Here is a 19,874-nt window from a genome sequence, read left to right on the forward strand (position 1 = left end):
TGCTGTGAGGAGTATACCGAGAAACTCCAGAATGATTTGGACAGGTTGGGTGATTGGGCAGAAGCATGGCAGATGTAATATAACATGGATAAATGCGAGGTTATCCACTTTGGTGTCAAAACTGGAAGGCAGATTATTATCTGAATGGCAATAGATTGGGAGAAGGGGAAGTGCAACGAGACCTGGGCGTCCTTGTGCACCAGTCGCTGAAAGTAAGCATGCAGGTGCAGCAGACGGTTAAGAAGGCAAATGGTATGTTGGCCTTCGTAGCGAGAGGGTTTGAGTACAGGAACAAGGATGTCTTGCTGCAGTTGTAGAGGGCTTTGGTGAGACCTCATCTTGAGTATTGTGTGCAGTTTTGGTCGCCTTATCTGAGGAAGGATGTTCTTGCCATGGAAGGAGTGCAGCGAAGATTCACCAGGCTGATGCCTGGGATGGTAGGAATGACGTATGAGGAGAGATTGGGTCGATTGGGCTTGTACTCGCTGGAGTTTAGAAGAATGAGAGGGGATCTCATCGAAACTTATAAAATTCTAACAGGACTAGATAGACTAGATGCTGGAAGGATGTTCCCAATGGTTGGGGTGTCCAGAACCAGGGGTCACAGTCTAAGGATAAGGGGTAAGCCATTTAGGACTGAGATGAGGAGGAATTTCTTCACCCAGAGAGTGGTGAACCTGTGGAATTCTCTACCAAAGAAGGCAGTAGAGGCCAATTCATTAAATATATTCAAGAAGGAGTTGGATATATTTCTTAAGGCTAAAGGGATCAAGGGATATGGAGAGAAGGCAGGGACAGGGTACTGAATTTGAATGATCAGCCATGATCTCATTGAATGGCGGAGCAGGCTCGAGGGGCCGAATGGCCTACTCCTGCTCCTATCTTCTATGTTTCTATGTTTCTATGTCACCTCACACATCCTGCTCTTCGTTTAATATATATCCCCAAAAAGTATTTTCATTTTCTCTAATATCCATCACAATTTACTTTTCAATTTTTCTTTTTGTTTCCGATTATCTGTTCAGGATCTTTAACTTTACTTTTAGAATCTTCGTCCTCCTCCTAATTTTCACAAATCATTTAACCCTTTGTGTTCTCCTTTATGCTTTCTTTAACTGCCTTGCCTAAGATTTGATATCTTACAGCTTACTCACCTATTTACATTCTATCTCTTTGTGACATGAGCCAGGAGTATGGCATTAGTTTATGCATATATAAAATGATGACATTCAGCTTTACCTCTACATCTCCTCCATTGATTCAGGACTATTGCCAACTTGTCTGACATTGAGCCCTAGATAAGCCCAAAACTTCCTTCAGCTAAACATTGGCAAAACCGCATGCCTCGATCTCTACTCCATCAAGATTCTCAACTGCCACCTCAGGCTAAGCTGAAGGTGGGTCCCTTGTGGTACTGCTCCACCTCAAACTTAGTTTTGTCCTCCACATATGAACCATTATCAAGGTTGCTTTGTTTCTCTTCTGAAAGATTGCTTGCCTCTGCCCCTCTTTCTCCCCCATGTCTGCTGAAAACCTAAACCATTCCATTTTTGAGGCTTGATTTATGGAAAAAGCTCTGTCAGCCTCCCTACTTCTACTCTCCATAAACCACACCTCATTTCAAATGCTCCGGCTTGGGTTCTCACCCACACTTTCATCGCCTCCATCCTTGACAACATTTACTGGCTTAATTTGTCACAAAAGACTTATAATCCTCTTCACATTCAGATCCCTTCATAGTTTGTCAGCCACCTAATTCCTTTCATGGGACCTCCACAAAATGTTTATTTGAAGCTGGGCAATAAGACAGGAAGAAACAAGTAAAATTAACTTGAAACTATATGAACTCAGTTGTTTTCTGTTGCATGATACGGCAGCAACACACAACTCAATAGGATGTTTCCTTGGGATAGTTCTGTTGCAACGTTCTGAAGAACTGTATTTGGATATTTGCTGTTGCTTGATTGCTATCATATAGTGTTAGATAATGTGGCTCATTATCTGCAGAAGTGCCATTATGAGCTAATTTTTCAGAGTTTATCAGTGTTTTGATGATGCCTTTCATTCTCTTTGTAACATGTAATTTTGTGTATTTATATTAGAAGGGTTACAGTGTCCTTATCTAGAACAACTGTATGAACGCTAGCATCTGGAAACAGCAGAGCACAATGAATCTGTAATTGGATCGATCTTTCAACAAGATAACAATATACAGAGGAGGGAAAGATTGGTAGCAAGTCAGCAATTGGGCTGCTAGTTGGATTCAACAGTGAAAATATTCAAGTAAAAGGTACCTATCCAATAATGAGTCACATTTGGTGCAGAGATACACTGTTAAGTGTTACAGAACAAATTTAAACATTTGAGTGTAAGGATTTTGTTAAAATGGTACTGTCACACATTCAGAAATAAAGGTGAATACCATAAACATTCAATTGAACTGTATTCATAAAGGCTCATAAAACAGAAGACATACAAATGTATACTTGCACCAGGACTGCATTGATAAAACCCAGGGTATACCTGTTGCTTACATGTGTCACAGTTAGCTACAGATCTTTGCAATAGTTCAGTGGGCATTGGGCAAATGTATCAGATGGTGTGGCACTATGCCATACAAAGATGTTATAGAAGCTTTCCTTTGCCACCCTCTGCCCACCTACAGGGGTACCAAGCAGGCACACAAATGCTGCTCTGTTTTAAATATCCAAACACACCTGCATTTCAGAACTCAGGTCATTATCATGTCTCCGACGTGTCACCAGTGCAGCACCGCACCCCACCCCCACGTCTAGAAATAGAGGTGGAAATACAGTCATTGCCCTACATCTGACAGGCCTACAGCAGTGGAATGACTCTTGCTGTTTGGGCCCTCTGTCTGCTATACAAAACAGCATCAGAAGGCCTCTAGCCCCAAAGACCCAATGATTCTATTCAAATGGGTGCCCAACCTGCCTTCCCAGGTTCCATTAGGCCCCTCCCCTAATTTCCAAGTAATTTCTATGCCTGCGCCTGTTGTAGATGTAGGCAATCCACCCCCTTCCAGGGAAATGTAAAGGGAGCAGAGACTGAGCATCATGGGTCTCGGTTCCTTTTTCCACTCCTTTGCCCCATGGAACTGAGTATTCTCCAGGCAAAAAGAAAATAAATATCAGTGTTATAAGGCCTGAGAACAAACTTGCCCTCCTTTCCTGGTCACCTACCCCCCACCCCAGCCCCTCCTGATTGCATCGCCTTCCCCTTTAATGAGCTATCTGAGGGTCGCAATGGCACAAAATTCAAAGCCTCTTTGCCAGCGAACTGCCTGGGGATGCCGAGCCGGTGTCCACAGCTTGTCGGTCTCATTTAAATGAGGCCTAATATCGGATGCACATCGGGCCTAGTTCAAGTACAGCGATCATTTCTTGCACACAGTAAATTTTTAGGCCACATTTTTTTGACATAGCTGAAAGAAAGCTAATATTTAGTAGCAACATATGTGTGGTGACTTTAAAATACATCATAATGGGCAAATAAATGGGACTTACAGCAGCCAAATTCATCTTCTTCAGCAGAACAGTCTGGGACTCCATCACACCTGAGCAGTGATGGAATACATTCTCTGTTAGAACATTGGAATTCTTTATCTCCACATTGATCCTGAGGAGGCAGGGTGCCTGGAATTGTAGTTGGGCAGTTTGATTCATCGCTTCCATCTGCGCAGTCTTCTTCACCATCACATTTCCATGATTGTTGGATGCACTCCTGCACATGCAAGCACTGGAAGGAGTCTGGGGAACAGGTCGCCGGTCGAGGTGTAAGTGGTCCTATGTGAGGGGGAAACACCATCAGGAACTGCAAGAGTTTGTAAAGCTGCCCTGGATTTAAACATTTTCCTTATATTGTGTTCCCTAGCAACCACTAAAGAAATCTTTAACCAGATAGTTGGGGAAGATAGGGATTACCATGCGTAACAAGAATCCATGGGGGTAATGTTGACTTTAGGTGATAGTATAAAATGGGTGATATCGATTCAGCCCACCATTATACATCTCGCCTGATTTCCATTTCCATTGACTTCAATCGGGAGAGATATATAATGGGCGGCTGAATCGATATCGACCATTTTACACCATCGCCCAAAGTTAAAATGACTCCACTTTCTGAATAGTGAGGGAGCAGAATCCCTTCAAGAATGAGGGGCCATAGATACATGGTTAAATCTAAGAGATTTAGAACTGAGGGCAGGCAAAATGTTTTCACAGAGGGGTCAATTGTAACCTCCTGGCATTAACGGAGCAGTGACAAACTCAAAATGGGGTTGGTAACCTTAACGCTCTGTTAACCCGACGATAGGGCCACTGCTATTTTGAAAAGGTCCTACCATTAAGTGCCCAAAGCGCCTCCCTGTTTCGGGGGTAATCTCCTCTTATTATGCAAATTGGGGCTCTAGGACTCCAATTGCCATTTGAAGTCAGAAGTAGTTGGAGCATGCATGTGTTGTAACTTCTATGTATTTCTCATAACGGTGGCAGTGCCTATAATACATCCGAGGGTAGTTTTTCCAAATAACTGTGGGTACAGAATGGATGCAGTGGGAATAGCAAAATTGAGCGAGCAAGTCTTTGACAGATTTTTGCCCAATTCCTTCTGCCTGTAATTTCTGGCCAGGTGCATCTCGTATGCTGGACTACTTGTTCACATTTCATGCCATAGCCTCATTAAGACTCCAGAACACATACAAAATATATTTAAATGAATACTTGATGCAATATCCTGGCTTTTATGCTGGCATTGTACTATTTGCCTTTAAAGCCCATTTTGAATGGGCACGAGGGAACATTCATGTCTGATAAAGTTCTTAGAGTGGGACTGGCTTTGTATCTTTGGTTGTAATGTTTATAATGCCTTTTTAGAACTGTGCTGTTTACATTAGAGATTGTGCTGGGATCAGAGAAGGCAATGCTGAACATCAGGGGAAAAAATGGCAGAAAGTCAAGAGAAAATGAATAGAACCGCAGCCACCTAACATTCAAAGCTGGTCTCAGCTAATCCATGCAGACCCTTTTGTGCTCAAAGCATTCCTGTTACAAATTAATAGCAACAGCTTCCAAGGTTCATGCACACATTAACCAATTGTGCATTATCTCACTTTTACTTTGTAGATACGCTTTCATCTGAGCTTTGCATTATATCAACATACTCGCTGGATCTTCTGCACCCTAAAAGCTGCATTATGGAAGTATCTCCTTGTTTAAGGATTGTGTTGTTAGATTTGCTGCTCAATGCTGTTCTGCCAAAAACGACAGCCCTGATTTTAACTCGGGGCAGGAGTGCAGCGTGGGTGAGGTGGGCGGGCATTGGTCGGAGCATCAAGCTCGCACAGCAATGCTGACAAGATGCCTGAGCCATTTTAACCCCTAGATCTCATCACCGTGTTTCAAATCGGACTCCCGCCTGAAGCCGACAGGAATAACGCGCCGGTCAGCGGGTGGGAGTGGGAAATCGCTCGGAAGCGGGCTGCCACCGAGGACCCAACGGAACTGTCCCTGACAAGGTAAGTGACAAGGTGGGGTGAGGGTGGGAGGAACCAGAAGAAGAAGTGAAGGAGGAACCAGAAGATGCAGAGGAAGAACATGGCTCATCATTGCTTTGAGCTGCCACAGCTGTAAAGCTGCCAATTATTGAGGAGAGATTCTCCTGAACAATCCCTCCCCTCCCAGGGGCACCAACACTCCCTCCTTCCACCTGAACAATAGCAATCTTAGAAAAACCCAGTTTACTTCACTATTCTAAAATACTTCAGTCGTGATTTGACAAATGGTTAAATTGATCATGAATAACTACAAACTATACTTGTGCAAACCCCTAGTGCCAGTCTTGTGTGTTTGTGTACCTATTCTAGGGCTGCACAGAGTAATGGTTCCTCTGTGGCTCCAGCTTGGGAGGTGGGAGGCTGCTGAAATTCCACTGAGGGCACTTGAGAGGGTGGGTACCTCAAGGAGCTCTGGCTGTTGACGACCCGGCTGCAGCCTGCTGGGACTTGGATCTGGTCGAGGCGGTCTGGCCCAGCTGTATGTCTGGTACCAACAAGGGCACTGGGTGAGAGGCAGGCAGGGGAGAAAACGAGCCATCATCCTGCGAGAGGACAGCTACGCCTCTCACGTGGAGCCAATGCCACTCAGAGAACAGAGTGCAGGCATGCTGGGTGACTCTTGAAGCCCCTATCCACACTCTTAAGGCTTTGTAAGTCTGAGGAGATGCTGTGTGTTAAGTATGTGTATTGTATTGAACAATTAACACAAGACTTAAACGTATAACTCAAACAGGTCTTTACTGGTTGGAGGTAGGGACTGCACGTAGGTCTTTACTTCATGCCCACAGGCGGGAACTGAGGGGAGATCAGTACCCACAGTACTATTTATACCCCTATGGCCAGGAGTGGTACTGCGTATCACTATGCCCTACAAGTAGTGCAGTCCTGTCCATAGGTTCAAAGTAGCACACATATTACATACACAACATTCCTCCCTTCTTAGCTTTACAGTCATCTCCCCATTTAACATAACGTAATAACATATATACATATATAACTTCAGGTTTACATAACAGAATAACATAGATACATAGATAACTTCATGTCAAAACAGATCACAGATTCAGTCTCTGCGGAAAACAGTTCACAGATTCAATCTCTGTGGTGTAGTCGGTTCACGTTGCTGGAGTGACTCATTCAATAGTCCTTCCATGGATTTAACAGTTTGAACTTCCGAACTGAATTGGCTCCGTTCGGAGGGACCACGTGTGTGATCTGGTAGAGGTAATAATGGTTCAGATGGGTCATCTTCTGTTTCGACTTTTCCTTTTCTGCTTCTTGGAGACTCTCTGGGCTCCACTGTCAGCTGCCAGCTGCAAGCGCAGTTCCTCCTTCTCTTCCTCCTTTTTCCGTAGTAGAGCCACCTTCTCCCGATGTTCCGTAGACTTTCGGTGCTCCTCCATGATTTCTGTATGGTGGGAGTCGAAGTTACAAGTTGGGCAGGACAGGACATAGTAATATTCGGTGTCGTCCTGATCTAGGCCAGCGAGAGGGTCTTCTATTTCCTCCATACCCAGCTGGGCGTTAGCCAGCTTTTGTTCCAAGTCCAGACATCTTTCCTGAAGAGACTTCTTCATGCGTACCTCTTCATCCAGCTTTTTCTGGGCTTTCAGCAAGTCATTTACTAATGACCTCATTTGAGATTTTACTACTTCAACTTCTTTTGGAGATTGATTGATCGGACTATTCAATCCCTCTACCGGAGCAGCTGTTTCAGCGGTCTGTTGTTCTACGTTGACGTGAGTCAGCGTACTTTTGGCATCCAAGGGCTGCTCTGTTGCAGTCATCTCAGTCTGTGTTGCCACCTCAGCTCTTCCAATAACCTTTGAGAGCTCCGAACCCCTTTCGTTTGAATATTGAAGTTCGTGTTCAAGTTTTTCCCATTTCAGAGTCCTGTCCTTCAGCATATGCAGGAGTTGGCTGACCGTTAACTCCTCTGACATCAGACGTTTTGTGTGCTCCTGCTCCATTTGCTCCAGCAGCTGCTTCTGTTGTCTTTCCAGATGTTCCCACTCTATATCAAAGAACTCTTTCGTTGCATTCATCTCTTGCTCAAAACGGCGAATCATTTGTTCTAATTGCTGTTGCAGTTTGAAATGGAGTTGAGTTCGAGCCCGGTGTCCCTCAGAAATGTGCATGTCAGTAGACTGGACAGACTCAGAATTCTCTATCTCAGTGGAATTCTGTGCTGAAACTTTGTCTTTTGCACACGGGTTGGTCTTACCATCATCAGTTCCAGAGTCTGGGTTGATTATGTTCACCGAGTTCTCACTCGTTATTGTTTGTAGGAAATGCCAGTCGATATTCATTTTCCTAATCCACTCCCGTCCTAGTAGTGGAGGACCTCCTTCAGATAGCACATATAAGTCCATTATTTGACTTTCTTCGCCCTTGTGGACCACTGTGACCTCAATTTTCCCGATGGGGTACACTCTTTGCCCCGTGTATGTTTTCAATATGAGCTCCGTATCCTGTAGGGGAATATGTTGGAATAACCTTCCATAATCTTTCTTATTTATGACCGTCAATGCCGATCCAGTGTCCAATTCCAGTTTTACTTGGACTCCTTCTATCTGAAGAGTGACCCAAATTGTCTGGAGGTCTGCACCCTTACCAACGTTGAGTACCCTTAAGCTAGCCAGTTCAATACTGCTTAAGCCAGCCAGTTCATTACTGCTAGCGTCTGAATCGGACTCCTGTTCGGCCACCTTGTGTACTTTTGCGTATTTTCCTTGCGGTGACTTCTTGTTGCTGGTCTTCTTCCCTGACCTGCATACTCTAGCTATGTGTCCAAGCCTACCACAAGTTCTACATTCTTGGTTTTTAAACCAACACTGGTTCTGATCATGCGTTGTCTTTCCACAACGATAACATTTGCCAGAACTCACACCCAATTTGTGTGCACTGAGCTCCGGTGACCGTAGCTGCATTACTGCCATGCCTCTCGCTGCGGCTTCGTGTGCTGCTGCCATAGTGACCGCCTTCTCAAGCGTCAGCTCATTCTCCTCGAGCAGTCGCTTTTGTGTATCCTGTTTAAATAAACCACACACAAATTTGTCTCGTAGTGCATCTGTCAGTCCCGTTCCAAACTGGCAATATTTCGCTAATTTACGCAATTCCAGCAAATATTCAGCATTGCTTTCATGCTGTAGCTGCCTTCTGTCATAAAATTTAAATCGTTCCGCTAGCATCAGCAGCGTGGGGTTTAGATGATCTTTCAGGACAGTAACAATCTCATCGAACGTCTTATCCGCCGGTTCATCTGGTGATAACAGGTGTTTCAATTGCCCGTATGTCTTCGCACCCATTAAATTTAATAATGTTAGAGCTTTATCTTGGTCACGAATTTTATTGGCCTTACAATAATTTTTTACTCTTTCAACATATATGGCCCAATCTTTGAGGTCACTATCAAAGGTGCTAATATTTCCGTGTTTAGGCATTGTAGATTTGTAATTTCTCAGATTTTATTTTCTTTACTTGTTATCAAAGATGGTGGCTTCCCGCTCTTGCCGTCGTCCTCCGCCCACAAAATGGCGGTTTTCCCGCGCTTGGCGGTCTTCACCCGTCCCCCGACGCCGTCTCCCTTCAGCCCCCGAGTGCGGCCCTTATCTTCGCCGCGATCGCCCGAGTGCGGCCCTTATCAGCGGATGCGATCGCTGGATCGCGAAGTGGCTCCCGACCGAAGCGGCTCTCGGCCCTTATCTTCTGTGCGATCGATAGCCCGCGCTGTGCACCGCGGCTCTCGCACCTTGAGCTTCTGCAGCCGCCGCGCCTTTCAGTCCGAGTGCGGCCCTTATCTTTGGTCCCGATCGCTGGCCCGCGCTGCGCCTCGCACTTGAAGGCGGCCCGGCCTTATCTCCGATCGCGATCGATGGCCCTTATCTGCTCCGACTTCCCCAGCCCTGTCTTTGCAGCCAACGTTGCACGGCTTACCCCACCACCTAGGTTGAACAAGGAAACTGCAGAAAGACTTCTGTCAGTCGCTGGAAGCTGTCAGGATGGCTGCTGCACTCCAGTGCTCAGTCGCTGATGGAGGCTTCAGAGTCCTAAGCCTGTCGCTTCTAGTGGGGTGGTGAGGTTTGAAACCTCTCTTCAACTGCCGCAGGGTAAGAACCTGACTCGTCGCCAGTGTTAAGTATGTGTATTGTATTGAACAATTAACACAAGACTTAAACGTATAACTCAAACAGGTCTTTACTGGTTGGAGGTAGGGACTGCACGTAGGTCTTTACTTCATGCCCACAGGCGGGAACTGAGGGGAGATCAGTACCCACAGTACTATTTATACCCCTATGGCCAGGAGTGGTACTGCGTATCACTACGCCCTACAAGTAGTGCAGTCCTGTCCATAGGTTCAAAGTAGCACACATATTACATACACAACACTGTGCCCCATAGCCAAGATGACAGCAGTCTGAGTTCCTATCGAAGCTGTCACCATCGGCTCCATCACTCTTGGGCCATGTGCAGAGCTCATAGTGTGTCTATGGTCTCAAAGATCCTGGCGGTGTGCTGCATAGTGCTTAGCTTTGTTTTACAACAAAATCTCCTTATGGAAGTCCTGGAGGATGAAAGTCTCCATGGGCAGCAAGGAGATCAGTAATAGGAGCAAAAATAGCATGAATAGAATGCTGTAGAACAACCTATTGTCAGCAGCAGAACATATTCTTGCCACACTGATGCAGGGGACCTCCTCCTGATTGCCATACCTGACCACTGGCCATTGACTTCAATGGAAATTAAACTGGGAGAGATGTAAAACAGGCTGTCGATTTCCAGCACCCATTTCACACTATCACACAAATTCAAGATGTACCCCTTTTTTCTCATTTGCTGCAGGTTTTTAAATCACACTGGAACACTAGTTCCTGCTGACCAAGGATCAAGCTCCACACAGTGGTATTTTTGCTGTCTGGAGCTCACCCTGAAATTACAGTGGGGTCACCCTATTTCACAATAAATGGGTGCAAATCGCACTCCTCCTTACTTCCTCCACAAATTTTATCCGAGCATAAAATCTAGACTTCTGCTTCAAACTCACTTGTGGTAAAGAATTCCATGTTTTAGTAATACTCTTTGTGAAAAGCAATTCTTCTAACTTCCCCCTTCATTCTCCTAGTGGTAATCTGGATTTAAGTCCCCTTATTATTGATACAGCAACTAACAGAAACAATCTTTCACTATTTACTTGCTCAATACCTTATACAATTTTGAAAATCTCTATGAGATCCCTTCTTCATTTTGTTCTAGTGAAAAAATCCACAATTTCCGTCTTTTTTCATAACAATATCATTCTAGTGAATCTTTGCTGTACCCTTTCCATGATTTTAATATTTTTCCTATGACGGGGTGTCCAGAACCACATGCAGAATTCCAACTCTGACCTAATCAACGTCTTGTACAAAGTCAGCAGTACTTTCTTCTTGTTAGACTCATTGCTCCTATGTATAAAACCCAGAACCCATTTGTCTTTTTATGACCTTTTCTTTCTGTACTCCTACTTTTAAAGTGCTATGTTGTATCTCTTGGTTTCTCTACTGTGTTAAGAGTCTTACCTTTAAGAGTCTTCCTTTCTTTATTCTTTTCTCCAAAATATACTACTTTACATTTCTCTGTATTGAACTGCATCTGCCATCTATCTGCCCTCTCTGTTTACTTGTTTATGTTTTGTGGCACTCTTTCACATTTTTTCCCTCAGTTTTCTGCAGCCCAAATTTGATACCAACAACAAATTCTGATGTTATTTGCCTTCTGCTTATGTCCCAATCAGTTCTATAAGTGGGAAACAAAATCCACGAGGCAAACCACTACTCATTTCCCTCCAATCTGAAAAACATAAATTTACCCTACACCTTTATTTCTTATCTCTAGCCATCCTTCTATCCATATGTTACATTCTTCTTAATATCATGTGCCTTAAGTTTTTTAACCTTGGAACCTCAAGAGGTAGCAGTACTGCTTTGTTTACTTTGCCATCCTGCCACTGAAATGAGGGCTGCCATCAGCAGTAAATCAAATGGGGCAATAGCCTGCTGATGTCTCATGGTAAAACAAATTGGGTATTAGTCTGGTGTTTATGTGAAATAATCAGTGTGAACGATGGGTGGCAGTTAAGACTTGAGCACATGATCTAGGCTGACACTTCAGTGCTGCACTGTAGGGGGTGCTGTATTTTGGATGAGACATTGAACTGAGACCTTGGGCTGGATTTTGATACTGGAGGCGTGTAGGAGGCGGGGCTACAACTTTTGGGGTTGTAGTCCCACCTCCATCGAGTTGTGGCCAGCCCACGCGATTTTCACTTGATTGACTTTGTTAAGCCCGCCCAGCGGGCTCAGCAGGCCAATTAAGGGCCACCTGGCAACAGGTGACGTCACAGATTGACATTTCATCTGTCAAGAGCTTTTGACAGATGAAATATCAGTGTTTGACAGCTCTTTGAAGCTGTCAAACACTGACAATCTGTACTCTAAGTTAATTCCTTCCTCTCAGGCTGATTTAGAGATCTCTCCAGAACAGAAAGCTGAATGCTGTAACTTTTGACAGTTCGCGGCCATTCTGCTTTCTGTGCCGGTGAGATGAGGGACTCCCGAGACCTGAAGGAAGAAAGGCTGTAAAGGTAAGTAAAGGTAATTAAACTTCTTTAAACACTTTATACACACCAAACACACTTACCTCTGCACTCATGCACCCATCACTCACCTGAACACTGGACATCTTGAACCCTCCAAACCCTTCAGCCCGACGGTCTGCCTCGCTAACTTGGCGTGGTTTGGAGCCGTCGAGAATCCCACACTTCAGGAATAAATATAGGGATTAGGCTAAAAGCTGCCTGTTAACTACCTGTTAACAGGCAGTTAATTGGCACTAATCCCCTTCCCACCTTGGGGAGGCGGGTCCCAGCACAGGTCGGGTATCCGCCTCCTTTGAAACTGGCATGGAGGCGGGTTGGGGGCGGGATGGGTTCGTGCCCCCCAATTTCGCGATTTTAAACCCCCACACGTCTCCAGTCCCGCCTCCATGGCCCAATGAAAATCCTGCCCCTAATCTGTCCTCTGAGGTAGATATAAAAGATCCAATGGCACTATTCAAAGAAGAGCAGCAGAGTTGTCCCAGTGTCCTGGCCAATATTTTTTCTTCAATTATTATCACCTAATCTAGCTATTCTATTTTTTTTTTCAAATGTTACTACCTTTTGCTATTTTCTTCTTATTCATGAATCCCACTGTCCATTTTGGAGATAGGAGCAACTTTTTAAAAAAACTAGGTCCATATTGGCTGAAAACTAGTTTTAAAAACCTGTTTACCGGTCCATTGAAAGGCTTTAAAGGTTAATTCACTATCCCTGTGCTCTCAGTCGGAAGATGTGATTGAAGGGAATGTGGGTCAGTGAATCAATTCTACAGTCTTGTTACCTTATCTATGACCCATGCACCCTAACACAGGAGTGGTGAACTGGATGCCCTCCTTCTGTAATGTAAAAGTGTATGACTCTATGATTGCGCCGCCCATTACCCTTGCATGGAATCTAGTTATACGATAGCACATATAATTGGCCTATCCAATCTGTAGGCCTACTCTGAATATCCATGTTTTCTGGTTGGGGGAGGGGAATAGATAGAGTTTGGATAAAAGTTAATTTAGAAATTTTAATATTCACTCCAACAACTCATTTTTTACTTTCACACCCTGCAGAAATTATTTAAATTAAGCAGTAAAGTAATCTCTGTACATTTTCAATAATTTAAAAGCTGGAATGCTATAATTAATCTTCAAAAGAGATTTATGCGTCCTTTCATAACATGAGGTTGTGGGTATTGGTTCTTGGGTGCTTTGACGGGTTTGAGGCCACAATACAAAGATGGCAAATGTGTGATTGGGCATAGGTTGCTAATGTTGAGACACAACTATCAAAAACCTTAGATGTGCTAGCAAACAGGAAAGCTTGAATCTAATATTAAGTGGTTGCTCAACAGACAAATGGAGGAATCACTAAAGTGAAGGGATTTCTGATCACTCTCCTGTTGATAATCAACAAAATACTGTGTGAGCTAGTGGCAATGCACTTCCGTCTTCACAAACATTTCAGCACTCTGAGATTACAACTGTTTCGTAGGGATGAAGGTTACAATAAGTTGTGGTACAAATAAAACAAACAATATATCACAAAATGATTTGCCACTGATAACATCATCAATATGTTTATGTTGATCTGCTAATGTATGGAATTTGGGCTGTGCAAAGTCAGTGAGTGTCAGCAGACTATTTGACTATAGAAGCATCATTCTCATAATTGATCCCCAACAACTTAGGTTTCCAGATGTAAGCTCTGTTTCCATGATCAGACCATCCTGGTGCAAAGCATCATTCATAGGGAATGTTAGTTGGGCCCCTAATTTCCCAACCAGTGCTCCCAAACAATTGTCATCCTGTGCCAGCTGTGCCCGATGGCAGAATCAACCCTGTAGTGATGATCTAGTCAGTTAGTGGCCCATTTATACAGTCTGGTAATCTGAGGAATTTGGAATTACACGCAACACAGGAAAAGGAGTCTTGTGTGTGCCATTGTTAACAACTTACAAATGTTGAAGAACCATTTATGGATTTATTATCCTTCACTAGTTTTAATATTTCTTTTATCTCTTTTTAGCCATCCACTGGCAGATATATTGTAGTGAAGTAGGAGTAGGAGAGTAAAAGTATGATTCCAGAATACAGAAAGCATAGGAGGCATATGACTTGCAGCAAGTACTATCCAAGGTAACAGGTGTACCACAATAAGACCCAGCTACTATGTATAGCATGAGGATGCTAAGACTCACCATTGAAGTTGTGGCTGAAGTGTGCCACCTGTAACAGGAAGACATTCCGGGAACAGTCAACCATCTACAATGGATGCCCCCCACCCCCCACAACTGCCATCAGCCTCTTTGCTACAGGGACTTTTCAGATACTCACAGGATATCACTGCAGTTGACTATTCTTTTTAGTTTTTGGACAAACACTTTAATTTCTACATAGTGAAAGAATAACAGACTGCAAGAGATATGAAGGTGAATTAATTTGATTCAGTTTTGTGTACTAGTTGTGAATATGCTTAATGAGCTAAAAATGGAGTAGCGCTCCCTTTGGGGTGCTAACTTCGCTGGGTTAGCGCCCCGGAAAAATTAGCGCCCCGCGACGGAAATTGAGTGGTAGCGCCCCAAGAGGGAAGCGGGGTGCAACTGGAAGCACCCCGCCTCCCTCTTGGGGCGCTGCGAGGGAATATCGCGACGCTATGTGCCGCCGCGCACGTCGCGCCGCGGTATTGTAGGCCTTCCTCCCCTTCTTAAAGGGGAGGGGCCTTGTGCAGCGCGACCCAGGATCCAGCTAGGCCCCTGGGGATCGGGAGTGCCAGCAAAAGAGCCCGGCACTCAGGAGAAGTGCTGGGCTCATGGAGCGCAGCCGGCACTCCGCGGGGAGGGTGGAGTGGTGGGGAGGGACGGGTAAGGAGGCCGGGGACGGGAGCAGAGGCAGGTGATGGCAGGCGCACCTTGCCTTTAAATAACACCTCCCTGGCCACAGGTAGGCACCCCTGATCCCATCAGATATAGCGTCCGGCGGTAAGTCAGGGGGCGCTCCCGAAGATCGCGGCTGGAGCGCGATGCTGCGCACGGCGATGATGTCATCACCGGTGGCGCAGCACCGCGGGGCGCTACCAGTTACTGCTGCTGCTAACCTCCTGCTGAATTTTGCGGACGGCATAGGCGGTGCCGCGCCTGGGCACTAGTTGCTTTGTGCCCCGTTAGCACCCTCTTAGGGCACTAACGGGAGGCGCAAAGCAACCCAATTTTTCCCACAATGTGTTTTCTGCACGTGCCATGAATTTCTCTGTCTTAGCTGTGGATATGCCCTATTGAGTGCTCCCTTAGCTGAGAGATTAGCATTGGTGGGTGGGTGCATAGCTCACTGGTGAGCTGGAGAAGATATGGAAGGCATTCCACCTGGATCTGTGACTAATCTTCATGGACCAGTAACAGTTCCAGGTGTCTCCTTTGCTGCAGCTGCTACTCTCTCGTTGCTTTCAGAGCTGTTCCTTGTACATGGCAAATGATTGCACAAAAGGCTGCAGACTCAAGTGCCAACTGGGTTCTCCTGTGCTATTTCACATTGAGAGCCAAGGAAGAAGGAGTGAACAGAGCCAAGGGCCTTTGAAAAGCACTGTTAGGAAAGTGAGGGTTAATCTTTTGGGAAATGCGGCAGAAATTTTAAGGGCAATCGTAATTACTGTATGTGTGTAGGTAATAGGTGTCCGAATAAATAATGTCTAAAGCTGCCTATCACAGTGACCACTACAAAACCTGAATCCCAACAATGCCTGATTGTGTTAGGTCTAGACTTACTGTCAACAGCACATTCAGCAGCTTTTGCAAGCCTGAAAATAATTGCAGTAAATAAGCCTTTGTAACAGGATTGATAAAAATCTACCTTCACGTACACTTATGACCTACAAGTAGTGGTAGTCCCACAGGAGGCAGTAGTTGCTGACTGCCTCTCAGACTGGACATGGCAACCTACATTCATAGAATAGGTTATTTGACATGCTTAAAAGCGCCACTTGATAGCAGTCCTTGTGGAACCAGGTCCCAACATGAACCACTGTCTCCTTGACAGGAAGAATGAGGGGAGAAAAACAAAGGGAGAAAAACAACTACAATATACATTTCTTTTTACACTTTTACATTACTGTTGCAGACCTGGAAACATTAATATGGGAGTTAAAATATAATTACTCCTGACATTTCAAGTACCTTTATTACTGTAATATGGGATTTGTTTCAGTGCTATAGATTGTGTGTTGAAGATTTTTTTAATGTTTAGTGCAGGGAGACTGGAATCCTTGGACCCGCTGGCAGCCTAGGGGTTAATTTGAAAACTCATCCATATAAGTCGAGTCTAATTGAAGGTTAGAATGCAGACAGAACCTCTGGCCCTCTCAAAAAAAGGTGATAAGGGGGTAAGTGTCTCATGTCAGCAAACTCTCTGTGCTGCTGCTGAGACTCATTAATGTACACGGAAGAGCAGGTTTCATAGTACAGTACCTCCAGCAACACATTCCAGGCCAAAAGAGATGTCATCAATTGCAATGTCTGTGAGGTCATCTCCACCCACTTCAGCTTCAAACATAACTTCAAATGGATAGTTGTTGGAGACAATTACATTGGCATAAATCCAGTTGTCCTCCTTGTTCCCAGTCACTGACCACATCAACAGGGGCATTCCGCGCTCTCCAACACTGTATACCTGGAAGAGAGAAATATTTCCCAAAACATTACCGAGCTGACAGAAAGCAGAATAGATCTCATTTTTCATTTTTGGGTCACTGGTATACACAGTTTTTCTTGCTTCGGAGCTGCTTGCTTCAGAAATAAGCTTTTCTGAAACATCAAAAGAGCTACCAGTCACATTTTATGGGAGGTATCAACCTGGGAGTTGTGAATCTGAACACTTACCCATTATACTTTTGTGTCCAAGAAAATATAATACAATTGCTATGTATTGCTTTATTGCTTATTTTAGGGGAAGCCAACATTTCAAAAAGATATTGGCCCAGAAATTCGGGTCCCAACGCGTGAGTACGCACAGGGTACTCACGCGTGGACCCGATGGAAGTGCCGGTTTCTTGCATGCACTACGCATGCGCGGGAAACCGGCACTTCCGATCCTCTGAACGAAGGGGTTCAGGGGTCGAACGCGTGCGCGCGGGAGTCTGCGCGTGCGCTTTGAACTTACGTATTTTTTACAGGTTTTCCGTGAGGGTAAGTCTTTAGATTTTAGAAATGTAAAAACCAGGCGTAAGGACTGCATTTTAAAAGGTAAGTGGTCAATTAATTAAAATTAAAACATTTTTTCCACAGGTTTATTATTTTTAAATACTTTAAAGCAAGGTAAGTTTATTTTTAGCCCCGTTTTTTTATAAAATTATCTTTTTCAAAAATTTAAATTATTGTTTAAAATAGTTATTTAATGTAATTTATAGTTTATTTAAAAAGTGTGAATTAAAAAAAAAATTATTTGAAGGTTAACTACTGTTTTGGGCCCTCAGCATTCATACGTTTTGACAGGTCTTTCTGTCAATCTTATGAATGGGCTTTCCCCTCCTCCGATTGGCTGCCCATGGCTCACGGGATCCCAGGGGACGCATCGCACTAACTACGCCCCTGGGACACGCCAGCACAGCGCGCCGGCCTCTGGGCCAGGCCCCGGAGAGGAATTCTACGCAGGCCCAGAGCTCAACTGCCGGCGCGCTAGGTAAGTGTAGGTCGGGGGCTTGCACCCGCGGGAAGCCCCCGACCCGAATTTCTGGGCCAGTGTTTACTTTTAAACCTTAGCCTCAACATTGTAAGAATCCGCTCCTGATAGAGTCTCACTTGACAGAAGCACAGATCAGTGAGTGCATCCAATTCATGGCACCCCAATATCTCAACCATTAAAATCAATAGAAAATAGAAATAATTTACCTCATCACAAAAGAAAAGCAGCCTGTGAATTATAAGCAAATGGGTTCTAAGGTCCAGAAAAGTAGGCTTCTAAATTTGTTTTGAAATAAAATTTACTGATATTAGGAAGTTGAGACAGAGGATAGATTTTCCAGAGTCCTCCAGTGCAGCCGGCACATATTGGACAATTGCGGTTGATGCCCATGATTTTTTTGAGACACATTGGTAGCAGGCAAGGACTCGGCAAATCTACCTTAGGGTTCTTGCTCTGACAACGTTTAATAGCTTTGGGGCATAATTTATCTGTTTTGGCTATAGCCAAAAGCAGCACAACCACTGAGGGTAATGACTTTTCCCCAGTGATGACAACAAAGCTTGGATAGTCTGACCTAGAAATTCGATTGCATCTGTAAATGGACACACAAGGAGCCGTGCAATTGTTGCACGCGCCTGTTCATGTGGGCGCAGAGACCATTGTGAAATTGGAATAAAACCAGAAAATGCTGGAAATACTCAGGTCAGGCAGCATCTGTGGAGAGAGCAACAGAGTTAACGTGGAGCGAGTGGTCAGCTCCATCAACACGACAGTTGCATCCACCATGATGGTGCCTCTGCTAATAGCTCCGACAGCTTCCACGACAGCTCACACTGCTCGCACAGCCCAGACGGCTGCCACCTTGGCTCTGAAGGCCAGTGTTCATAGGGGCTTCCAGAGGTTATATCACTCTTGCACTCTGTTCTCTTGCAGAGCCGTAGGATTGCTGAGATGCAGTCCCAGGAGAGTGGCCTTGGTTCCATGGGACCTTGGCACCTGCTGCCCTCTCTCAGGGTGACAACATGCCTTCTCCTCCACTACCCACTCCACCAGTTCCCTTGTTAGTGCCACACAGCCAAGTGGGCCAGACTGCCCAAGCCCACGCTGAGATGCTACAGTCTGTAGCCAGGCCCTCAAGGCCCAAATCTGTTCGATGCCATCTAAAGTGTTCTCAATGGAAGCTCAGCAGCTTTCCACCTCCCAAGCTGTAGCCACTGGGGATACACCTCATAGGCAAACTAGGATAGGCAAACAAGCACACATACAGTCACTAAGGGGTTGCACAAGGGTGATTCTTAATTATTGCAGTTAACTGTTAATAAAATCTGAAGTGAGTTGTTCAAGAAAAGTTCCTGTTTTCTGGACGCTTTTTTGCAGCAGATTCTCCATCTGATTGAAACCTTGCATTAGTTGGTAGTTTGGCCAGGGGGAGGGGATTCCTTTACCAGATGTTGCTTTCGCCCTGGTCTAGGATCTATTGAACAGTCCACATGCTGAGAGAAATCTTGCATAAAGACCTCCTGGCTGATGGATGTGGGGCCCACCTGAGGGGGGTGGTCCAGCATGGGTCCCTCAAAAATTTTCTATAATGACCTAATTTTGTAAGATGACCGATCTGTCACACCTACGCTGGAATTACGGCCCCGCAGTGTTTGGGCCCCGCGTGTTTATTTTATGCCTGTAGTTATTTTACCTGTCCTGCTCTGCCCAGCTTTGGACTAGGCAAAGGTGGCCACTGGATCCATAGGGTTAGGACACAAATACATTTCCTGGGGATGACATTCCACCACATTTTCTGATTTTGTTGTACTTCTTTCGAATGCTTCTAGTTCATAACACATGTTACTTTCAAGGATCTTGACCAGAGTTCTTTTGGAATGATGAATGCCTGCAAATCTGTCTTAATTACCAGCATTAACCATTTTATTTTATTATTTTAACTCTGTCTGAGCTACACCTATGGAACCATTCACCAATAGGCATCACTAGTTGATGACAGCCG

The 19,874-nt window shown here is 44.8% G+C and overlaps 1 protein-coding gene across 1 annotated transcript in view; it reads right to left on the reverse strand.

The window, feature by feature from the left end:
* Positions 1-19,874, reverse strand: part of malrd1 (MAM and LDL receptor class A domain containing 1) — a 408,505-nt gene that overhangs the window by 115,117 nt on the left and 273,514 nt on the right. The window contains exons 16-17 of the mRNA XM_085987833.1: positions 16,660-16,861; positions 3,528-3,806 (exon numbers count right to left, since the gene is read on the reverse strand). Of these exons, the coding sequence (XP_085843959.1) occupies positions 3,528-3,806; positions 16,660-16,861 (481 nt within the window). The remainder of the gene's footprint in view (positions 1-3,527; positions 3,807-16,659; positions 16,862-19,874) is intronic.

Source organism: Somniosus microcephalus, chromosome 5 (genome assembly GCF_052327205.1).
Source record: "Somniosus microcephalus isolate GS21.2 chromosome 5, FLI_Smic_1.0, whole genome shotgun sequence".
Lineage (NCBI taxonomy): Eukaryota > Metazoa > Chordata > Chondrichthyes > Squaliformes > Somniosidae > Somniosus > Somniosus microcephalus.